General features: G+C 34.5%; 1 protein-coding gene across 1 annotated transcript in view; it reads right to left on the bottom strand.

Moving 5' to 3' along the window:
- Window positions 1-26,616, bottom strand: part of LOC115217359 (transmembrane protein 135-like) — a 631,865-nt gene that overhangs the window by 426,778 nt on the left and 178,471 nt on the right. The window contains exon 5 of the mRNA XM_029787031.2: window positions 19,635-19,700. Coding sequence (XP_029642891.1) covers window positions 19,635-19,700 — 66 coding nt within the window. The remainder of the gene's footprint in view (window positions 1-19,634; window positions 19,701-26,616) is intronic.

Consider the following 26,616-nt stretch of genomic DNA (forward strand, 5'->3'; position numbering starts at 1 on the left):
CATGCGTGCGTACACTATCATACATTTTGGACTTGACTGTAGATGACAGGAGCGGATTCTGCAATTCCTAGCGGAATCACCCACGCAGGTGAATTGTTTATAGTGGTAAAATCTTTGTGTTGTACATTAGCTCACTCTCCCCATTAAGTCAGCATTGCCTGTACAGGTATGGCACAGTGTGCCATACACCAGATGTTGAAGTGGTTACAGAGCGACATGACATGACAAGTATTTTGCTTAAGAACACAATGCACTGCCCAGCCCAGGAACTGAAACCACAATCTCACAACTGTAAATACAACACCCTAACTGTTAAGCCACACATACGTTACCTTTTCATAAAGTGGACAAAGGATTAAATCTACCATTTCAGAAAAGGGACAGTCTATCCAATGAGTTTTCATACAATTTCCATTTATCCAATTTTACTCATAAAACGCTTGCCCCATGAGCCACACCAAAAAGGATTGGATCATGTGGCTGTGCAGGAAACCTTATAACTTTACAACCATGCCTTCATCCATGCATCTATGTTGTTGCTCTTGTTGTAGTGTTGCTGTGTATTGCTCTTGTAGTTGCTGAGTTCAATGCTTCTGTCATATTAGCTGTCACTCTCACTTCATTTTTGTTGTCATTGTTGTTGTTACTACAGCCATCAAACATTTTAAGGCCATGTTTCTGCTAAAGTGGGGGCTAGCCTTGTGATTGTCTTAATTGTATTCATGATGGCTCCCTTTTTATGAGGTAGTCTTTTACAGATGGATGCTCTTCCTATTACTTATGTAATTGTCATTGTCACAATATTTGTTTTGTTGCTGCTATTCTATTTGTAAATTTCTTGTGATTTCTGTCATCTTTGTTTTACATACACATCTACACACACTAATAAATCCCACAACGGTATCTTCACAAATTCTGTCATTATCAGTCTTGTTAAGTGAATACAGTTGACAGACAATAAATAATCACCAATAAACAAAATAAATCAATAACATTAAATAGAAATAACAAACATAAACTAAATAAAAACTAAATGGGAAAAGAAAGACCAGAATCAACAATGAACAAAGACATTAGACTACCAAGTTTGATTTCGAGAAACCAATATGTACTATGTCCTGGGTATGCCTTCAAACTACTTCAGGTAGTGGTGCAATGGTTTCAGAGTTCCAGGCTTTTGAGGAGTGTGGAACCACCTCTTAGCCATTATTTCACTCAGGTCTACTTTAACCTGAATAGTAGGGTTCCAGCTATGGTTTAACATGAAACCACCTGAGCCAAGGTACATTGAAATCATGGGATGCAGAATGATGGTTGTGAAGTATTTCAGCTGATGAACTTATTGAATCAATAACAAATATCACAAGATATCTGAGCAGATGAACAGACAACAAACTGTCAATGTCCTGGATCAACCAGTTCAGTTAGCAAACTACTGTTGTCATCTGTAGTTGTGATATGCACAGATGAGATGTTTTTGCTATCAAAAGACCAAGATGGTTGATTGGTCCAAATAAGTCATGTGATTCAGATGAAATGTAGATCCTTGTTAGAGCTTTTAAATTCATGGTGAAATGGCAGAATTGGTAAAGTGTTCAGCAAAATACCAAACAATATATAGTTACTACATCCTTTTAAATTCTCAGTGAATATCCTGTTGAAGTTAGCTTTGCTTTCATCCTCCAGAACAGTCAGATTATACAATACAAAGCCTTTATTAGTTGTAGTTAATTGTACAGTGAAAATCAGGCTTTAGTATTAATTCCTACATAGACTATATCTTCACCAAAATATGTGGCATTGTGATTATGTTAGCAATCATTATTTTAATTAACATCAACAGCATCCACATTATTATTTGTATAATCACTTTTACTTTCAATATAATTATATGATCAAGCTCCTGAGCATCATTATCCTCCTCGCCTTCCTCCTATCAATATCACAATCATCATATTTCCTTTTGACTCTATCTGTACAGTGAACAAGTGCAGGAGCTACACAGTAAACTCTATGGATGTTTCAGCCCAATCATGTGACCAGTTCTGGTGGTGCTCATTCAACCCAATAGTAGCATTTTAACCACTTTTGATATCAGTAAAACTTCCAGCCATGTCTGGCAAGACAAATTTCCTAACTAAACTTACTACCAAAGTACTCCACACATTTCTCCTCTCTTGGTTTGGAGGTTTCCAGTCAAACTATTAGGTCAAAGCTAAAATAACAGGGCTATCTATGGGTTTAGTGATCTCAGACAGCTTTCTTCCTCTACATTAGCAACCTGCTTGCTGTTACTTCTTCAACCCCCATATTCAAACACAGATGATATATCACATTTACTCTATTATCTCTTAAACATAAGCAAAATCCATCAAAATATTTCTAAGAATAATAATGATCTTAAAATCATCCCTTATATAACTACCTAGATTTATTCAATAACAATCGAAATACACTCAAACATTTCACTTTAGTTTCAGAAACTTCTGCCATTTCTGAAGATTTTCTCACTATGCAAAGTACAAGTGTTCTAGTTAGAGTACAGGCAAAGTACAGAGTAGATGCTACATGCAATCATGTTAGACAAAATTCTCACAAAAGGATACAAGGATACCCTCCACTCTCACACTCGCACAGTGCAAAAGTTTGAGAAAACTCCATGTGGTGAATTATAGAAAAGAATAAAAAGAAAAATGCACTAAAATTAATTTATCTATGAAATAAAATTTTTACAAAGTTGACTAGAAGCATAGAATTATAACGACATCACAAACTGTTCAGTTATGATTAGCAAAATGAGTGAAACCAGTTGGTATTCATGTGTGCAAGCATGTGACTAATTGGTAAATATTTACCAACAAACTATAATCCTTCATAAACAGTGCCTGCTCCTTTAAACTAGCAATGTGTTCTCTAACACTAATTTCTCTGCCTTATTTCTTGTCAATCCTACTGTATTAGTTTACCTTAAAAACTTTGCACTAAGGCCTTTAATAAATATCTTTAAAAGTGAACTCCCCATCACCTCCACTTATTCCATGTTTTCCCTTTAATCTGCATCAACTTCACCAGTTAAGGTATACTTTCAAACGTCAGGTGTAGTGTCCCTACACCTGGAGCATAATATGAAAATATAATGCATACACACACACACAACAAAATTGTTAGAAAATTAACTTTGCAACCACAAGATCCCAGATTTGATCCCACAGCATGGCATTGTGGGCAGGTGCATTTATCATAACCTCAAGTCAACCTAAGCCTTGTGAATGAATTTGGATAAATGGAAACTGTAATGATGCCCATTGAATAGACCGTACCTATAATTTTGTTGTATCCTTCAGCAAGGAATCTAATTATGCTAACTCCAGTTTGTTTGACTAAACAAAAGAACCAGTTCCACTCCTACTTCATCATTTAAAGGCTAGCAATAGGCAAGGCTCCCAACAAATAAATAGAATTAAATAAAATAAATGAAATAAAATGAAATGAATAATGTTACTTTTGTGATATAGAAGATTGGCTGTAAGATAGTGTTTACATATATATATATATATATATATATATATATATATAATATATATATATATACATATATATATATATATATATATATACATATTATTATATATATATTATTATATATACATACATATATATATATATATATTATATAGCATTACAATGGAGATTGCAAAACCTTTTCATGGAAATAGTTAATGGTTTCTGTCACATAGGTGATCTGACAAGTACTGGATGTAGTTTTAACAGAAAATAGCTTAGTTGATACCATAAGAGAAGGAGGCAAGAATCCTGAAAGTCAATGCCTCAGTTGGCAGTGAAAGGTTTGTCTGTGCATGAGAAAGTAGAATGCATGAAGTATATTTAAGAATTATGGCATTGCATATGATAATGAGACATGGGCAGTGAAATGTGGAAGATAAATGAGGTACACATGATATATTGGATGTTAAATGTTAAGTTGCAAGAAAGGCAGAGCACATGTGAATGAAAACAAAAAAAATTGCTTCAAAGACATCAGCCTAGTGTACAAGGGAGATAACTGTGGTAGTGTGTGAGCAGATGAGAAGTGTTGGTTAAATGTTTTGTTGTGTTATGAAATAGGTTATTCATACTTGAGGAAGACCAAGAGGGCCCCTAGCAGTAAAACAGGGGTGATGGTGATCAGACTACATGGTATTGGATCTCACACAAAACATGACAAAATATCAAGACAGATGGTAAAATTTCTGTGTAGTAAACCTGTGGAGCCAGTGCTAACACAGAAAAACAAATGTTAAAATATTGATCATGATCTTGTTTATACACACATACATATACATACACACATACATACATGATTAACCACATATCTTTGGACATATGGTCTGCATCTTGCTCTCATTACTGAAGTAATAAAGAATAAATCAAATCTCAAGCACTAATAATAATAATATTTAAGTAAATATTAATAATAAATATACATGTAGGAATGGTTGTATGGTAAGAAACTTCCTTCCCAACCCCACGGTTCCAGGTTCAGTTTCACAGTACGATACCTTACGCAAGTATCATCTACCATAGCCTCAGGCTAACCAATGCCTTGTGAGTGGTTTTGGTAGAGCGAAAATAAAAGAAGCCTATCATATATACACAGACATATACACATGTGTGTATCTATGTCTGTGCACCTTTGTGTCTGTGTTTGCCCCACAACACCACTTGACAACAGTAATTGGTGTTTATGTCCCCATAAATTAATGGGCTGGCAAAAGAGACCAATAGAATAAGTACTAGGCTTAAAAACAATAAAATGTCCAGGGGTTGATTTGTTTGACTAAAACCCTTGAAGGTGGTGTCCCAGCATGGTCGCAGTCAAGTGACTGAAACAAGTAAAAGATAAATGATGTAAGAAAGAAAAACATGTTTCCCCATGGAAAAAGTATAGAAGCATGTGCTCATAGCCATATGACAGATTTCGGTTGTTTAACAGAAGGAAAGCAATGACAATGCACAGATAATAATAATGATCACAGCACTTCATACACACACACACACATATATATATATATATATATATAATATATATATATATATATATATATTTCTGTATTGCCCACAGGAGGCTAAACATAGAAGGGACAAACAAGGGCAGACAAGGGGATTAAGTCAATTACATCGACCCCAGTGTGTAACTGGTACTTATTTAATTGACCCCGAAAGGATAAAAGGCAAAGTTGACCTCAGTGGAATTTGAACTCAGAACATGACGGCAGACGAAATACTGCTAAGCATTTTGCCTAGTATGTTAACGATTCTGCCAGCACACTGCCCTCATACACACACACACACACACATATATATATTTATAAACCCTTTAGCATTCAGATTACTCTGTCAAATGCAATGCTTAGTTATTCACATTGTTTGGAATTAATCATATATTATGTCATGGCTTCAAGATTTTGATGATATGATGGTTTACTTTCAGAATGATATTGTAGGGTGGGTGTAAGAGGTTGGACCTGGTCAATTTGAATATAAAACAGGTAGAATATTTGGGCTGGATATGGCCTGTTTAAATGTTAAAAGGTTAAGAAGTGGGTGTTTTGTCTCAGGATGTTTTTGAACAGTTGATAGCATGTGTGCTTAAAATGTATCTGATTTGTTGATTTATGGTGCATGCTGATTGATATGTCTTTAGTTTAATGAAATCAGATGTGGTCATGACACTCCTAGCATACATTGGTAAACACACACACACACACACATTTGCAATACAAGTGTCAACAATTAAAATAGAAATATAATTAGAAATAGGCAGAAAGAAGTTCTCTGGACAAAGCAGCTGTTCTCATTTGCCATGTGGAAGTGAAGAGTTAGGAAGAGTAAGAGGATGTTGGGGAATTTCACAGATGCCTATGGTGTCAGAATTAGTGATGGGAGAGGTGATAAAATAACCTAATCTTCCAAATCACAAGGATCCATACGGCCAGTACTCAACCTCACAACTTTTCAACTGCTGTACCATTATACAGATAAGATATAAATCTTGATTCAGATGGAAGGCTGCTCTGCCTTATGTAGCTTTATTATTATCATCATTATTAAGGTGGCGAGCTGGCATTTCATTAGCTCACTGGGTATTATGTCCATCTTTGCATTCTGAGTTCAAATTCTGCTGAGGTCGGCTTTGCCTTTCATCCTTTCAGGGTTGATGAAATAAGTACCAGTTGAGCACTGGGGTCAAAGTAATCAACTTACCTCTCTCCCAAAATTTGCTGGCCTTGTGCCAAAACCTGAAACCATTATTATTATTATTATTATTATTATTATTATTCCTATTTGTCCTGAGAAGAATTTAACTCAGAACTGCAGATCAGCAAATCTCTAAGTTTTACAATATAGCTACTAATTATTGCAGTAAATTACCCTGTACCTTGTAGTACCTATATAATTTTCCTTCAATGTCTGCGTACACCTATCTCTAAGCATTTTGTCCAATGATATAGTGTGTAACATCATTGACATGATATACAATGAAAAAACCCAACCCCTTGGCTATGTTGATTGTATGGTGCCTGATCAACTTTGTCATCCTCAACTTTGCAATGGAGAAAAACATAAAGAAGAAAATGATAATGCCCTCTCATACCATTTGAAAGTACTATGTTTTATAACTGTTAGTGTTGTAAATTTTAGTTAGATATGGAAGTATGAAACAGTTACATGCATTTCATGTGAAAAAAAAATCTGTTTGAAGTCTATATTTGAAAATAGGGGTTGTGTACAGTCAACTGATGTGGCTATAGTATACTGCTGATATTAATTTTATCACTCCAGAAAAATGCAAGTATAATTGAAAATGAACTCAGAAATGCAAGGTTGTAGATTTGAAATATTTTTGAAATATTTTTTATGAATCAGGTGAAGAAAGGCATTACATATGACTTTTTTTTTTTTGCAAGGCTTCCAAGACTGGTAGGTGAAAGAAAGGAAGAAGTATTCTGACAAGAAAGAATAATTTATCCTTTGAATGTCCATTTTCTGATCATTGGCTGAGGTGACAGTAGATGTCAAGTTAGTGAAACAGTATTGAGTCCTTGACCAATTACATGAAATGGTTCTATGTAATACTTTGACAGCACTTCATAGATACAACACAATATTTTATGATAATACCAACAATGATTCTCTCTCCTATCTTTTGGTTGTTCTTATTTTATTATATCTGTTTTTAGATCGATTCACCACTTCACTTCAAAGTTGGTCATTGAATGATATCAAGTTGGTGGAAAACTACCCAGCAGTAAGCATCAATAACGCCCTGCAGCTGATGATTATAGCAAGCTCTGGACAGATTGAAATAGTCATCTGATCACCAGAAACAAATAAAAATAAATATGTAAAATTAAAAAAAAACAGGCTACATTTAGCTAGATATTAACAAAATGATTATTACACAAAAATATTGAATTACAATATGCAACAAAGCATTAAATGAGAGATGGAACCATAACGAGTATCACTTCCTGTGACAAATCTTCTCAAACATCTCAGTCGCTGGTTGTTTAAACAATAACTCATGTTTTTCAACATTTCTAAGCTGGTGACTAAATTCTGTTGCCTGAACAGTAAGCTACAGCTGTCTTAGTTGCTGACATGGTAAATTTATATGACACTTCATCATCAGATAGGGAATCCTATTTGTAAACAATGTTGTGTGTTGTTGAAGCAGGACAGACAATTTATACAACATATCTGTGGGCAATGGGAGATTAATAATTACTTAAAAACATGTTTTGAGAAAGATAGGTGTGATGTGTAAATGAGTGGAAGTAAAGAATCTGGCAGGTTGAATTCCCTACCAAAATAAAAGCGTATTTCATAAAATGGTATGTTAATCAATGTAGCAGAAGTTAGTTATCATCTTAAAGAATACGTGCAATCTTAATGGCAGCAAGTGAAAAATCACTGATGGGTGAGTATCAGATGAAGCTTGTGACATTATCCATGTAGAAAGAAATTAAATGTGAAAGAAAATTTTCACTGGCAGCAGAATTGTGACAAGTGGCAGTCCTATTAATCTAGCCTTTATCCTTTCATTTTCCATTATCTGCAGAGCTGTGGTGTCAGATTACTTTATTCTGTACTCAAATTTAGCAGAAAATTATAATCTAGTTTTGCAATGAGCAAACAGTTATATTATTGAAGAAGTAGAAATATATGGAAATTGAAGCATTCACATTAAATTCAGAGCTAGATGCCCATGGGAACTGGTGTATGCAGATGGCTAGCTGGCGCTCACTAGAAAATTGAGAGAGAAACACTGAAATATGACATCGAGCCAAGAATTAAAAAGAATTAAGGATATAAGAAGGTAAGCTCTTAATCAGTAGTTATGGCTTTGGTAATTTCTTAGAAACAGAAAGATAACTTTGTTCTGCATTCAGGAAAAAGAGTAGGTATGGGTTTAATGGGGTGTGAAACATGCATTATATAACCAATGGATGCTGCACAAAGATATATAATGGTGTGGTTGACATGCCAACAAACAACTTTGGTTTTATATGTATCAATACTTTATAGATGGCAAACCATGACACATTGTAGTCTATTACTAAAAGAACCTAATAATCAGTGGTTGAGAGCGGAATTGAGCAAAGTCACCTCTTTCAATAATCAGTGCTGTGTAATGGCAACTGATTCTGCAGCTGTATAACAACAAAAGGGCTATTCACTGCCTGAAGAACCTAATGACGTGGTGAATACATTAGGGGTGTTGAACTGCATTATAAAGAGCAATGGTAAATGAAAGCAGAGGATCTTATGCAATGCATACTAAATACTCGTTGATGTAGTTTATTATATAACTTGAGCCTGGTGAATGGAATGGCTGTAAGAGAATATGAAAGAATCAGAATAAGAAAGAGCTGTAAGGATACAGAAAGTTCAGGTAATGTAGCTTCCTGAAGTGAAAAATATAATAATGGTGATGATGATGATGAAATAACAACAACAACAAAAACAATAATAATAATATACAATAGATGCTGGGATCACTGTCTGGTTAAGACGCTTGCTTCTCAACTATATGATTGAGTTCAGTCCACTTGCACAGCACTTTGGGCAAGTGTTTTATACTACAACCCCAGGCCAACTAAAGCTTTGTATGTAGATTTGGTTGACAGAAACTGAATAAAGCACATTGTGTGCATGCGCATGCATGGTGTGTGTGTGTTTGTCCTCCCTGCCCCTGCATGGCAACTAATGTTGGCTCGTTTATGTCCCTATAACTTAGCAATTCAGCAAAACATACTGATAGGACAAGTAGCAGGTTTTGAAAGCAAAGTACTGAGATTGTTTTTGTTTGACTAAGCCCTTCAACATGGTACCCCAGCAGGCTGCAATCCAATGGCACAAACAAGCAAATAATAATTATTATCTTTCGGGGAGCCTTTTGAACAGGATGGGCTACTTGACCTGAAGAAAATTCTAACTGGGCCCCACCTGCAAGGTTATGCACTGTTTATCTTGATATGAGATCACCATCTTGTGCACATATGGTTGTCATGCACGTGCCTGGTGTACTCTTATCAGACGATTAGTCATGATGGGTGTTCTGGGCTTTGAATATTTTACCCCAGTGTCACTTTGATGGCATGCACAGCTCTCTCACTCAATAATGATAATAATAATTTCTTTATTTTTAATAATAATGATTTTAATAATAATAGCCTGTTATTTGATATGACAGCACCTACTAATAGGAACATCTCAGACAAGGAATTTGAAAAACTATCCCAATACAATGACCTTGAGATTGAGATATCTAGGACATGGCAATTAAAAACCCAAACCATCCCTGTTGTTTTGGGTGCCCTGGGAATGACAAAGAAAGGTACCAACAAATTTTTTGATCAAGATTTCAGGGAAACTGACAGTCTACAAGGCTCAAAAATTTTTACTGATGTCACCCATCCACCTTCTTGGGAAGTTTGTTTTCCACCTAATATATATCTGCCTTAGGTCTCTGGTTGAGATGAAATAAAATGCAAATCAATTGGAAAGTAATGAGTTAACAACAACAACAATAATAATAATAATAATAATTTCAAATTTTGGCACAAGTCCAGCAGTTGCAGGAGGAGGGGTAAAGTCAATAAAATTGACTCCAGTGTACAGCTGGTACTTATTTTATCAACATTGAAAGGATGAAAGGCCAAGTCAACCATAGTGGAATTTGAACTCAGAACGTAAAGATGGACAAAATACTGCTAAGCATTTTGCCCAGTGTGCTAAATATTCTGCCAGCTTGCCACCTTATAGTAATAATGATAATAATAATAATAATAATAATAATAATAATAATAATCCACTCTACTATAGGCACAAGACTTGAAATTTTGGGGGAGGGGACTAGTCAATTACATCAACACCAGTGCTTAATTGGTACTTATTTTTATCAACCCCGAAAGGATGAAAGACAAAGTCAACCTCAGCAGAATTTGTACCCTGAACATGAAGACCTCTAAGCATTTTGCCCAGCATGCTAACAATTCTGCCAGCTTGCTGCCTAATAATATAATAATAATAATAATAATAATAGATAATGATAATAATAATAATAATAATAATAATAATAATAATAATAATAATAATAATGATTTCAAACTTTGGAACAAGGCCAGCAAATTCATCACAGGGATAAATCAATTACATTGACTCTGGCGTTCAACTGGTACTTATCGATTTTATTGACCTCAGGAGGATGAAAAGTAAAGTCGAACTTGGTGGAATTTGAACTCAAAATGTAAAGACAGATGAAATGCCACTTAGCATTTTGCCTGACATGCTAACAATTCTGCCAGCTCATTGCCTTATCATCAAAATAATATTAATAAATCAATACCAGCAGATGACAATGTTTCTCTAAAAGAGATGGAGAAACTTTCAAAATACAAAGACCTGGAAATAGAGGTAACTTGAATGTGGAATCTAAAAACAGAAACAATTCCTATCATAGTAGGGGCATTAGATATGAAAAAAAAAAATTCAGACAAATACATAACAAAAACACTAGGACTTACAAATATATATAACATACAGAAAATTGCACTACTGGGCACTGCACACATCCTACGTAAAATACTTTCGACACAGTAACCATAAGAGCATCACAACAAACCACAGCACATACCCAAGGCACACAGAGCTGCGCTCGATAGTGAAATGAAAGCACGGTATAAAAATAAAACTACTGAATAATAACAATAATAATAATAATAATAATAAATAATAACAATAATAATAATAATAAGCAAACGAAATAGAATGGTATAGAATAAAGTATAACGAAATAAGGTGGGCTTAAAGAAAAAAACAATGAGTCTGATGCAATAAGGCACTTAATAGTTCATTTGCAAGATGATAAAAAAATGTCATACTCTAGAATAATTGATGTAAATAGCAATTAATAATATCAATGACAATAATGATTACTATTATGATGATGATAATGATATTGTAATTTTATTAATTAAATTTCTGAATTAATGAACATTTCAACAGTTGAATTAATCTCTTAATTCAAGAGATGCCAAGGAAAAAAAATAGAATGAGTCAGAAAATCTTTTTAACAAAGAATGGTTAAGTGATTATTGTTAAGCAATCACAATTATTCAAAGAATTGCTCTCCCTGAGTGTCATCATGGGCAAGTGGTTTCCACAATAGCCTCAATCTTAATACTTTGTAGGTAAAACTGATAAGTGTAGCTGTATGGTAAAAAGTTTGCTTCTCAACCACATGGTTTTGTGTTCAATCCTCCAATGTAGCACCTTGGACAAGTGTTTTCTGCTATAGCCTTGGGCAGACCAGAGCCTTGTGAAGGGATCTGGTAGACAGAAACTGAAAGAAGCCAGTTATGAATGTGAGTGTATGTGTGTTGTAACGAAAGAACACAAATGGGTTGAGGTTCACTACAGCTGTTTCAAATATATTTTTTTATTGATAAATAAACTGATTATATCAGGAAAAAGAAACACCATTTCCTCAGGTGAATTAAGAACTTAAAATTTAAGATTTGGTTTAGAAAATACCAAGATGTAGAATGTGTGTTGAGCTCTTCATTTTGGCAACAGGTGAGAGAATATATGTCTATATAGGCATTGATACATTCATGAGCGTCTGTATACAATATATGCTCAACTATGTTAATCTTGACCATAAATTGGTGTCCTTGTCTTTAAAATAACTTGATTCAATTGAATCACATGATCAACTAATATTTGTTTGTTTGTTTGTGTGCATGCATGCATATATGTATGTGTCTCTTTGTTTTGATTTTGCTTGATAAATGTAAATGGGTGTCACCATTATGCAAGTGGTGTCCTACATTACCAATCATTCATGAAAACGTCTGGTCATGGAGAAATATTACCTTAATTGGAAACTGGCAAGTGTTAGTGATGAGAAGGACATCGAGCCACAGGAAATTTACTCCAACAAATTTCATCCATCCCATGGAGGTATGGAAAAGTGGATGTTAAAATGATGAGTAGGATGACATACATCCATCCATCAATCCATACATACATAGGTGCATTAGGTTATGTACTAGCAAATTAGCACAAAAACCTTGAAATACTCAGTTTCAAGGAGAAAGAGCAAAAAAAACAAAAAAAACTGATGCGGATTTCCCCAAATTTATTAAAGATTTGTAGCAAAATCTGTGCTGGCTATAAGTTCTATAGAATACCTGCTGAAATAATCTCTCCAAATTCAATTTATTAATGGTACAGTGAAGATTTGTAAGATAATTCCAAAAATTCAACATGTGAGATTCTTATGTGAATAGATGCACACATTTGGGTGTATGTGTCAACAGTTCAACCAACACACCAAATCTACCACATATTTACAAACACTGGGAACTCTGTTAACAAAAAAAAGTCTTGTCACTTTGTTAGCAACTGTCTTGAACTCTCCCAAGAAGAACTTAAATTAAACTCAAAGAAAAATAATACATACATATATACATATAATGATATAATCAGCAGAAAAGTTACAAAACTAACTCAAAAGCTGAGAGTTTCATATATGGCACTTAGATTATGGAGTTTTATTTCTCCTGTTTATTCCATAAAACATGTATGAGTGTGCATGTGTGTGGATGTGTGTGTGTGTGCATGTATGTGTGAGTACTAGATTCTTCATCCATGTCTTAACATTTTTTTGCATTTAAAAGAGGTGTGAAACAATTAGATTGTTTAGGTAGTGTTTACATCTGCAATGTCTACATCTGCTCAATGAGATGCCATCCCTCATAGGGTTACTCATTTACTGCTGAGTGGACAGGAGCAATATGAAACAAAGTGTTTTGCTCAAGAACACAATGCACTGCCCAGTCGAAAAACCAAAAACATGATCTGGTAATTGTGAGTGCAACACCCTAACAACCAACCTTTGTAGATACCACTGAATGTAATATTTGAGTGGTACTTTATTTTATCAACCCAAGGGGGATGAAAAACAAAGCTGACCTTAGTGGGATTTGAACTTAGAATGTAAAGAGCCAGAACAAATACTGCAAAGTATTTTTCCAATGCTCTAATGATTTTGCCAGCTTCACTACCTTTAGCACCCATGCTGGCACCACTTAAAAAGCACCTCTGCTAGTGCCCCATGAAAGGAACCCATGCTAGCACTACATAATGGGTGCTGAGTACACTTTAGTATGTGGTTGGGGTTAGGAAGAGCATCCAGCCATAGCAACTATTCCAAAACAGACAACTAGAGCCTGGTGCCACCCTCTGGCTTTCCAGCTTCTGTCAAATTATCCAACCTATGCCAGCATGGAAAACAGACATTAAATGATGATGATTGTAGCAAGTTTTGGAACAAGGCCATCATCATCATTACTATTAACCATTTCTGTTTTTGGCACAAGGCCTGAAATTTGGTGGGAGGGTGCAAGTTGATTACATGGACCCCAGTGTGTAACTGGTACTTATTTCATCAACCCTGAATAATAATAATAATAATAATAATAATAAAAATAATAATAACAATAATAATAATAATAATAATAATAACCAGATGTGATAGCAGAGCTGCATACTCAGTGCATTTATTGCAGTATTTAGGATTATTTCTTTTAAATTTGAGTTAAATTGCAAAGGAATTTTTCAGGACACTGGGTTTGACAAAATAATTACCAGTTATTTATATATATATCAGCTTTTAATTTCAATTGTTTCTACCTTTACTCCTATTTTAAAAAAATCATGTCTAGTGTGCTAGAGTGCCTAGTAAACAAAATAATGATGATGATGATGATGATGATGATGATGATGATGATGATGATGATGATGATGATGATAATAATAATAATAATAATAATAATAATAATAATAACAATAATAATAATAACAATAATAATAATAACAATAATAATAATAACAATAATAATAATAACAATAATAATAATAATAATAATAATAATAATAATAATAATAACGATATTAATAATAATAATAACAATAATAACAATAATAATAATAATAACAATAATAATAATAATAATAATAATAACAATAATAATAATAATAACAATAATAATAATAACGATAATAACAATAATAACAATAATAATAATAATAATAATAATAATAATAATCACACACCCCCCCATCTCCTTCCATTATGGGGTGAGAAATTTTGAAACACTTAACATTTATTCCCTAATTACAATGATTGCTGTGGGCTGCACGAATGCTGCACTATGACCTTTCAGATAATTTAGACATTTACATCTTATCACAAGTGACATTCACTCCATTGGTGTTGTTGTTATTGCTGATGTTGATTCTAGGGAATCTCTCTTCTCCCAGAAATTTAGTCACTTTTTGTAGTTGTTGTTGTTATACTTGTTTCAATTCCTGATCTCCTCATTATATTGACATCCATTTTTTTCTCCTCCTATATTAATGTCAGGCTAATTCTAGTTGTGATCTTTATAAGGGTATCTTAACTCCTGCTTAAGAATAAGCCAAGGTGAATTGGCATTAATGAGAGATACTTATTCTGGTATGAATGGGTCACTATAAATTAAGTGTCTGCCCTATGTTTCTGACCTCATTTAAAAAATGATGTTTTTTTTTTTAATATCAGTATTAAGAATGCCAGGAAATGGGTATACCTGCATATCTTATTAATTATTCTCTCCTACTGAAGTAAAACGAAAGTGCACATTACCTCCACCCACACAATCATGCAGCGATTTTTAAAAGACAAAGACAATGATGACGGCGGCGGCAGCCACCGCCACCACCACCATTTCTTACATTCATAAGAAATTATGAATGTAGGGAACAGGTTATTATACTGATCTTCAGTATTTGATTGGTATTATAATTATCAATCATAGAAGACTAATCTACGATTTTAGAAGGATGAATAGCTAAGTTGAAATTGGCAGGTTTTGAATTCACACTGTAAAAGAGCTAATAATAAATACTGCATGATATTTTGTCTAATGCTCTAACAGTATCAACAACAACAACAATCATAATCATGGTAATAATAATCCTTCCTACTATAGGTACAAGGCCCGAAATATGATAGGAGATGGGGGTTAATTGATTACATCAACTGCAAAAGGAGGAAAGGCAAAGTTGACCTCAGTGGAATTTGAATTCAGAATGTAAAGCTGTATAATAATAATAATAATAATAATAATAATAATAATAATGATAATAATAATAATAATCCCTTCGACTATAGGCACAAGGCCTGAAATTTGGGTGAGGAGATAAGTCAATTACACCAGCCCCAGTGTTTCACTAGTACTTAATTTATCAACCTTGAAAGAATTAAAGGCAAAGTCAACCTTGGCAGAATTCGAACTCAGAACATAAAGACGGACGAAATGCCGCTAAGTATTTTACCCGCTGTGCTAGTGATTCTGCCAGGTTGCCACCTTAATAATAATAATAAATGCATTGATGCAATACCAAGCTCTGGCTCTCATGGCTTCTGATCTTAACTGACTGAATGTGTTATCATGTACATGTTTTGTCTTGGTGTAAAAGATAGGCTACAGCAAATATTCTGCTCAGTACCACAGACTTGCTTGACCTTACTTAACCACTTGAGTATGACACATAATGGCTGACAAGCAGGAATAGTGGGGGACCATCATAGCTTTGTGTTGAGGGGATTCTTTAGGGTTTGAATAATAAATCTCTACAAATATGGGTGTTCCATTCAACATCCTTAAACAACTCTTATTCAGGGTCCTTTTGAGCAGGATAGGCTACTCAACCTGAAGAAATTACCTGCAAGGTCATACACTATTTATCTTGATAAGAGATTCTATGTTGCGCTCATATGGTTGTAATATATGTGCTTGGTGTACTCTTAACAGATGGGTAGTCTTGATGGGTATATTGGGCTTCATATATCTGTGCCCCAGTGCCACTTTGATGGCATACACAGCTCTCTCACTCAATAATTTCTGATATTGACACACTGTCACAAAAATATAAGAGGATAGAGTAATCAAATGAATAAACTTTCAATATCATTTACTCTAGAAGGCTTAAAATGAAAGTCATTTGAACCCAGAATATAAAGGGAGGTAACTAAATAAGGCATTTAGTCGATTTTATCTAACAGCATGAAAAGATATTATTAAATACATGGATTTAAACTAGGGACGAAACTGAGAGTAATATTCTATCTGTTAGGTTTCTGACTCCTGAATTTCTCTTGGTTTGAAATAAAAGTTTCAAGCTGGTATCCGATATATTATATATATTTTGTAGCATATTCTGTGTGGTAAGAAGTTTGCTTCCCAGCTACATGGTCTCAGGTTCAGTTCAACTGTATAACTACTTGGGCAAGTGTCTTCTACTATAGCTGTGGGCTGACCAGAGCCTTGAAATCTGTTGTATATATTTATGCTTGTGTGTGGGCGAGGTGGGTGAGTATCTTACTGTCTCCTTGCCATGATTTCATGTGACAGTTGACTGTCACCATGACACAACTGGTATCCTTCATTTCTAATCATCTGTGAAAACATCTCATTATGTTACTTGGAAACAGGTGAGGGTTGGCAACAGGGAGGGCATCTGGCCATAAAAAATCCACCCCAACAAATTCTGTCTAACCTTTGCAAGCATGGAAAAGTGGACATTATATGATGATGATGCTATGTAGAATGAGGGCACCTGATGATCATCAGAGATCAACACAAACAAAACACAGTGAAGGTGTAAAAATTAATGAAAAAAGGCTAATCTGAAAAATTATATTGTTATTATCAATAGTTCAAATATTTACTCATTTAATCAAAGAATTTTCTGCTAATGAGAAATGTATTTGTTGTTGACAATACACAGTGCTCTCTATTGAATATGCTTGAAGAGAAAAACTTTTTTTTTTGAGAGAGAGAAAAAGAAATCGTGTGTAAGAAATATTAAAGGCACACAGAAGGAATGTAGATAGTATCATCTATTAAAAATAATAGAAGATATATTTTGAAATGCAGATTATAGCTACAGAATATTACAAAGTACAGTTGCTGAGAATGCAGGGCAAAAATGCTGGAAATACAGCATACAAGTCTTGAAGATCTAAGGAATGGACATATCGATAGTGCAGTGAATTGATAGATGGAGTAAGTATAAAGAGTCTTAAGGATATATCTAATACCTATAAGTTTATCTGAAATACTTCATCATCTAAAAACAGAAATCAAAACATCTGCAGAAGATTTGAATTAATGCCTCATGAAGCAACACACTGATTAGCTTCTTCACATGACCAGTTGTAAGTTTGTTCATTTACTGGGTTTATTTAAAAGACATCTTGTCTTACACAAGACATGTTAATTAAACAAATGAAGCAGAAACATTTAACAAAAAGACTGACTGAAAATTAATTATTTCAGAAGTATATATCCAGTAAAAAAAGAAAAAAAAATCAATATGATTTGATATTTCAAGAAATCAAAAAAAAAAAGAAAGAAAGAAAGAAAAAGAAAAAAAAAGAAGAAGAAAGTAACATTTCTTAATCAGAAATGCTTTGTTACAATTTAACAATTAAGACATCAACAATTTTGATCTGATTGATTTTCATTAATAGTTTATTTTCTAATTTATGTTGAAATGGAATCGACAAATTGATTTTTTTTTACTCTGAATTAAGACTAAAGAAATATTTTTGTTAACAGTTTTAAATTTGAAGGACTCTCAGTTAAAAACAATTGAGATGTATGCTTTGTATAGGATATTTGGTTTTGTCAGTTTGCTGAGGCATTTCAAACTCTGGGCTAAATACTTTACAACATTTTAAAGTTTAGTGAAAGTTCACAGGTTGTCAAAGTCAATGAAGTGTCAGTCTAGCAGGTGAAGTTTTGATGGTTCATTTCCTGTTAAAGGAGGCTGCACTGTGTTTGTGGCTAATTGTGCATCTGTATATGTGAATAGCAAAGAGAGAGAGAGAGGAGGAGGAGAGAAAGGTGGATGTAAACAAAGACAGAAACATTGAGTAAAGAGGAAAAGGAATTTCACCATTAGAATGGTATGTGAATGAATTTTTGACAAGATAACAAAAACTTTGTTGTATTTTTATGGACAGCAATTCTCAATGGATTATTTTAGCTACACAAAAATGAAATAATTTCATTTCACCACTTAATGTGATCAAACTATTTCTTTTTAATGAATGACCTTTTTTTTAATGAAGACTGATTTTTCTTTGGTGGCTACAAGGTCAGTAGATGTGAGGATAGCACCAGCTTATGAACCTAGTCTGTTAGTGATGAAAACATGTATAGCGAAGTCAAAGAGTATAGAGCATTTGATGTTTTGATACCAGCACAGTTTTGTGTCCTTGTTTAAAAAGCTTAAACACTCAACAACTTAGACATAGTTGGAAATAGGTATTGCTAAGGTGACTACCCCATTGACTATTGTAAGTCACAGAAGTACTTGTAAAGTTATATCAGGTGTTTTATTGGTTTACAATGTTGATTCAGCTTCTTTAATTTTTGTTATTTGGAGGAAAAACCTTGGAGCTAACCCTAGCAAGCTTTTATAATATCATCATACTGTTTTTTTTTAAAATTTTGTAGTGGTTTGTGTAACTTTTCACTTATCATCCTCTTCGTCATTTAGCATCTGTTTTCTATGCTGGCACAGGTTAGACAATTCAACTGGAGCTGGTAAGCTGGAGAGCTGCATGAGGCTCCAGTCTGTTTTGGCTTAGTTTCTATGGCTGGATGCCCTTCCTAATGTCAACCACTCCACAGAGTGTAGTGGATGCCTTTTTACATATCACCTGCATGTGTGCCTTTTATGTGTCACTGACATGAATGCTTTTCACATTTCATTGGCATGGGTGCCTTTTATGTGTCACAGGAAAGAAAGTATGACACATAGGAAAATGTAGTCAGCAATAAACAATGGAATGAAAAGATGGGACGATCACAATCAGAATGCCTCTGATCATAGGTCATCCCAATCAATGAAGGATAAATTATATAATGACCAATAATAAACAGGAACTTTACAGTATCTGTCAACATAAAGAATGTCATAGAGGAGAGAGATTGTAATAAATCACTTACCTCTCCGTTTTTCACTGGTTTGATGTATTTACGATAGACACTCATCCGATACATAGTTTCAATAGCCTGAAAGATAACAGGAATAAGGCTTCGTTTATTTCATAACAATGATTATAATAATTAATATGAAAAATTGTTCTGTTGGTAGCAAACTACAAATTTTTACAGGTAACAGATCTAATTTCAGACCAGTACATGACAAGTATGTTTATGCAGAGTGGGCCAAAAGTCATGCGCCAAAACACTTGATATCTTATTTATATCACATTATTATGCTTACTGTTATTTCATAACAATGGTTATAATAATTAATATGAAAAATTGTTATGTTGATATTACACCACAACTTTGTGCTGGTAATGGATCTGAGTTCACACCTGTACATGACAAGGCCAAATGTCATGCACCAAATTACTTGATATTTTATTAATGTTATTATTATTATTATTATTATTATTATTATTATTATTATTATTATTATTATTCATTGGGTTCAAATTCTACCAGGGTTGACTTTACCTTTCATCGTTTTGGTAGGGTTGATAAAATAAGTAACAGTTGAGCACTGGGGTTGATGTAATCAACTTACCCCTTCCTTGAAACTGCTGGCCTTAAGCCAAAAGATGAAACCAATATTATTAGTTAATTTTGTTTATCATGCACAGGTACATGTGTATTCATCATTTCATTTATTTTATTCAACTTTTAGAAAAAGTAAAGCCTGTCTTTGACAATTCCAGAGGGTTTTGAACTTATTTTGTGCGTGACTTTTGGCTAACCTTGTATAATCAGCCGATGAGGCTAAGGAAACACTTATAAACGCTGTTTATTATCCCTCCACCTCTCTTCTCTCTACCACTTGTGCAGGACACTCCATCCACTTCCCTTCCTTTGAACTCCTCAATATCACATGTAAGAAGCTACACTGGACCATACTCCCACCCTACTTACATGTTATACACTCAAAGCTTTGCCCTGCTGTACTACCAGTCAGCACTTACTCCTCCCATCACCTTTACTGCCACCCAACACCTACTCTTGCCTCTTTAATCTCATCATTTATCCTTACCTTTGTTCCTCTCTGCTACTGCCAATCATTTCTCTGCAGACTCCACCCCCAGATATCACTGCACTTTCCCATCATACTTCCCACCTTGCCCCTTCCACACTTTCACCCAATTTGGATCTCCTTATGTCTTACTTTTCCCTTCTGTCCTATTCCACTTCAAAGTTACCTAGGCTACTGAATACTCCAAGTATTTACTCTTCCATTTCTAATTCTTAGCTACCTCTTTTCTGATCTTTCTGTTGTCATTGCTCCCTTTCCTATTCCCCTCCTTGGTCTAAACACCATAGATTACTGAGTGCTGTAGTGTTAGTACCACAAGAAAATGCATGCTGTACATGCTGTGAAATGTTTAGGGACAGGAAAGGCATCCAGGAATAGAAACCAAGCCAAATGACCTATAACATGGTCCAATAAGAAATCGTTTAGACCATGCTACATGGAAAGTGCGTGTTAAATTTAAATGATTACACATGTATATTATTTTCATTTTTTTAAACTTTTATTTGTTTTAGTCATTAGACAGTGGCCATACTGGGGCACTACTTTGAAGAATTTCTAGTTGATTGAATTGACCTCAGTACTTATTGCTTTGCTGAACTATTCAGTTATGGGGCATAACTGCACCAACACAGGTTGTCAAGCGGTGATGGGGGACAAACACAGACACACACGCACACACAATAGTCTTCTTACAATTTCAGTTTTCATCTACAAATCCACTGAGAAGGCTTCAGTTGGATCAGGAGTTAAGTAGAAGACATTTGCCCAAGGTGTCATGCAGTGGGACTGAACCTAGAACCATGTGGTTGGGAAGCAAACTTAATCACACAGCCATGCTTTTGCCTATACATACATATAAGTATGTATGTATGTATGTATGCATGCATGCATGTTTTGATAGTAATTGGCAGAGGTTAAAGAGTGTCTCAAGGGTCAAAAATTTTGTGCATTGGCATAAAACCCTTGGATCTCGAATCACTTTGTAACTTCTGCCACTTATCAATAAAAAACATATATACTCATGTTTTTAGTTCTATTTTCCTGTTTGCATCACCAAACCTATATACAAATATATATATATATATATATATATATATATATATATAAATAGGCGTGTGCATGCATACACATAAACAAACATGTAAAATTAATCTATCGAGGCTTTTGGGCCACAGAGTTAATCCTTCACCCAATTTAACACCATCTGGGACCTTGAGTTGTTTTAGTAGAGTTCACTCTCTCTTACAAGCATTCAGGTTAGGTTTCCACTTTTAAAGGAACCTTACTCTTTCCTTTCCCACTTCTCAATTCAGAAGTCCTGTAAAAGGTCATTAGCATTGTCTTCCCTCCTGACTAAAAAGTAAAAATACAAAGCAACATGGATACATACATATGTACATGTTCACATATACATGCATACTTGCACACAAGCATGTACATATATATATGTGTATATATGCTCATATGCACACCTACACACAAACACACACATATGCATACATATACATACACAGATATACATACATACACACACACACGCATATACATACATATATGCACACCACACACCCATATATACATACACACACATGCATACACACACATACATACACACACATACAGAAACTCACACTTGTACATGTATACATAAATTAAGATATGGCTTATATCATTTGAAAGTCCCAATGAAAAAGGGGATTGTATTCTCATACATGAGGGAATTACAAAACCATTAAAAAAAAATTCAATGAAATGAAGCAAACAAAATTTGAAAAATGAAAGAGAAGGGAAAAAAAATCACTATTAGCAAAACAAAAAACAAAAACGAAAAAAAAGGCAAAAGACAGGAAGCAGTTAACAACAACAAGAACGACAACAGTTAAAGTCACCCCCATGCATGTTGCAGAACAAGGTCATAAATATGTGCATAATTTTGTTATTGCTTTTGTTGTGTTAATCTCACTAATTGGTGGATTAGAGCATTAGTTGAGACTGTTCTACCCTTTTTATAACCTTTCCCAAATGGTTGGTCTGGGACCCTAAAAAGTAGAGCAACTAGGCATTGTTTAAAAGCTTCAAGTGAAACTGTTAAATTTTGCTTTTACTTTTTACGTGTGTGTTTGTGTGTGTGTGTGACAGTTACATAATTTATCACCCTTTAAATACCATACTGTTTTCTATGTACAAAATGCCTGGTGTTAGAGTGCAAATGAAGACGGAAATTCAAAAACTGTCATTTGTCTTGTTTGAATTTCTTGTATGTCAAAATTTGGAACGGAATCTTCCATACTCATTCATGTATACATAGCAGTACATGTAATTTCTTCTAATGTCAGATCAGAGATTTGTTCTTTCCATTTTATTTCTCCAATTTAGACATATGTGTGTGCCTTTGTTTGCCCCCACCACTGCTTGACAACCGGTGTTAGTGTGTTTACATTGCTGTAACTTAGCAGTTTCCTCAAAAATAGATTAAATGCCAGGCTTTCAAAAAAAAAATGTAGGTTATGGGATTAATTTATTGAAAGAAAAGTTAAGGCAGTGCTCCAGCATGGCCACAGTCTAATCACTGTAACAAGTAAAAGTTAACAGATAAAATATATAGACATAGGCATGGCTGTGTGGTAAGAAGTTGGCTTCCCAACTATTTGGTCCCAGGTTCAGTTTGACTGTGTGACATCTTGGGCAAGTATCTTCTACTAAAGCCTTGGGCTGACTAAAGCCATGTAAGTGGATTTGTTTGGTAGATGGAAACTGAAAGATTCCCAATGTGTGTGTGTGTGTTTGTGACTGTCTTTGTCTACCACTGCTTGACAACCAGTGTTGGTGGGTTTATATCCCTATAACTTAGCAGTACAGCAAAACAGACTAATAGGGTAAGTACCAGGCTTAAAGAAACAAAGACCCTGAGGTCAGTTCATTCAACTAAAATTTTTCAAGATAGTACCCCAGCATGACCACAGTCTAACGATTAAAACAAGTAAGAGATAAAAGAAAAGATAAAAAATATCACAAGCTAGCATGCATTGGAAGAATCATCACAGTCTAAATTAGTTCTTGTTCAGAGTAACTGCTGTCACCAACATGGGTGCCTTTAACGTGTCACCAGCACAGGTACCTTTAACACATTACTGGTGCAGGTGCCTTTAACATGTCACTGGCATGATATATGTATATCTCTTTTATCTTGTTTCAGTCATTTGACTTTGACTGTGGCCATGCTGGGGCACCACCTTGAAGGGTTTTAGCTGAATGGTTGATCCTAGAATAAGCCTATTACTTATTCTATCAGTCTCTTTTGCCAAACTGCTAAATTATGGGGACGTAAACACACCAACACTGGTTGTCAAGTGGTGGTCGGGGACAAAGACAGACACAAACACACACGCACATAGATATATATTGGGTCATCCAATAAGTAATGTGGTTTTTTCAATTGCATGAACAAAAAGTCGGAGTGGGATGGGATAAACTACCTGCATCAACTTGCTATAAAAGCAGGTAGTAATTTTACCTTGTAGTTATTCTTAGTGCAGGTTTTGAAGAGGGCAGTTCGATTTTAGCAGTTATTTTTTCAAATCTATGATGGAAGTGACAAAGGAGCATATTCGGCATATTTTGCTTTATGAGTTCAATAAAGGCAACAATGTAATGGAAAGGGCGAGGAATATTAATACAGTATATGGGGATTGGACAATAAGCATAAACCAGTGTCAGCTGTGGTTCCAGAAATTTCGAGCTGGAAATTGCAGCCTAGAAGACGAGCGTTGTCCTGGAGGATCTGTAGAGCATGACGAGGTTGTCCTGCAAACCCTGGTGGAACAAAATTCCATTGTAACTGTTGAGGATCTAGCAGAGAAGCTTGGATTTGGTTATTCAACCAGTCATTCAAGTCAGCCCTAGAAGAAAAACTACCATCTTTAGTTTCAAGACGAAAGGTGTTCTTCCATACAGCAAGAATGACATTCCAAAGGGTGGAGCAGTTTGAATGGGAAACAATGCCCCACCCACCATATTCGCCAGACATTGCCCCATCTGACTATCATTTATTCTGCAGTCTTCAAAATCATTTGGATGGAAAAAATATGAAGATCAGAACAGTACTGGAGGAGTATTTTTTGTCATAGAAAAGTGAATTTTGGAAGAGAGGCCTTGCAAGTCTACCAGACAGATGGGAGAGCATTGTAGAAAATGAAGGTGAGTATATTTTAGATTAAAAAGGAACTTTGTTTATCTTAATTTTGAAAAATAAAAGAATAAAAAACCCACATTATTTATGGAATAACCTAATACATAAATGTGTATATATATATATATATATATTTATTTATTTATTTATGTTCTATATACATTTATGTATTGGGTCATTCCATAAATAATGTGGTTTTTTAATTCTTCTTTTAATTTTCAAAATTAAGATAAACAAAGTTTAGAATCTAAACCAAAACTGTCCAACAAATGGGAACATGAAACTCTGAGTAACAGTTTTTGTGATGTCTTTGCACCTTTATTAATAAAGCATATTATTCTACCTCAAGTATTTGAGTACTATTTTCCCCCACCTTGTTTTGCATTTATGTGCTTACTCTTGTATATGAATGACGAGCTTTCAGTTTCTGTCTGTCAAATCCACTCACAAAACTATAGTAGAAGACACTTGCCCAAGGTGCCATGCAGTGTGACAGAACCTGGAAGTATGTAGATGGGAAGCAAGTTTCTTACCACACAGCCTTGCTGCAACTATGTAAATGATTGTAGCATTCAGGGAAGTTAGATTTTTGATTTGAGGTATTAGACTAGTGGAAGATTTAGTTTTGCATTATCACTCACTCTTCTTTTCTTTACACACACACACACCAGACACATAAATGTGTATATACATATATGAATATTACATATTCACACACATACATACAAACACACAGATTACACTATAACTGAGCAGTGTGACAAACAGAGCTAAAATAAGCACCAGACTTAACACTTTGGCATTCAAACCAGTCATATCTGGCCAATATATTCTACCTGTTCTATGTTCAAACTCGCCAGATCTGGCATCTGCCATCTACCCTATAATGTCATTGTAAAAAATAAGCAATGATATCATCAAAATTTCAAAGCCACAAGATAATAAAATGATTAATTCAAAACAAAGTGAATGAATTTGCATTACATTTGACAGCATAATCTGAATGCTAAAAGGTTAAAACTGAGTAATGAGAGTGGATACAAGCAACTCAAGGTGGCTCAAGAACTAAAACAAGTAGATGATTATATATACATGCATTCAAACACATTTTATATAGATATACATGTGTAATTATGGGTGCATATGCATGCATGCATTACATACTGACACACCACTAAAAATAGAACAAAATAACTCTGTTGGTAATTAATGCAAATCACTGAACAAAAAGGAAGAGAAATTATGACACTAAACATTATTTTTACATTCTCCAGTGGTAAATAAATAGTTAACAAAATTTGCAAGCTATTCCTCCTACCAAGGAAAAAAAAATGGACAGTATTGGTTAACAATGTTGTTAAGTGAGCATGAAATATCACTGTGTCTTTTTTGGTAAGAGAAAGACTTCAGTTAACATTGGGATTGCTTTTAGGAGTTGGTTGGAGTTATTTCATTGGGGTGGGCAAAAATAAAAGTGAGAGAGAGACAGAGAGAGAGATCTTCCTCAAGTCATGGTGGTGGTGTAATTTCAACTGTTTTTGTTATCAGCTGAATTTCTTTAGTAAGGTGTGGGTATGTGTGTGTGTGTGTGTGTGTGCGCGCACATGTGTGTGTGTGTATATATATATCTATAGGAGGCGCAATGGCCCAGTGGTTAGGGCAGCGAACTCACGGTCGTAGGATCGCGGTTTCGATTCCCAGACCGGGTGTTGTGAGTGTTTATT

Source organism: Octopus sinensis, linkage group LG1, assembly GCF_006345805.1.
Source record: "Octopus sinensis linkage group LG1, ASM634580v1, whole genome shotgun sequence".
Classification (NCBI taxonomy): domain Eukaryota; kingdom Metazoa; phylum Mollusca; class Cephalopoda; order Octopoda; family Octopodidae; genus Octopus; species Octopus sinensis.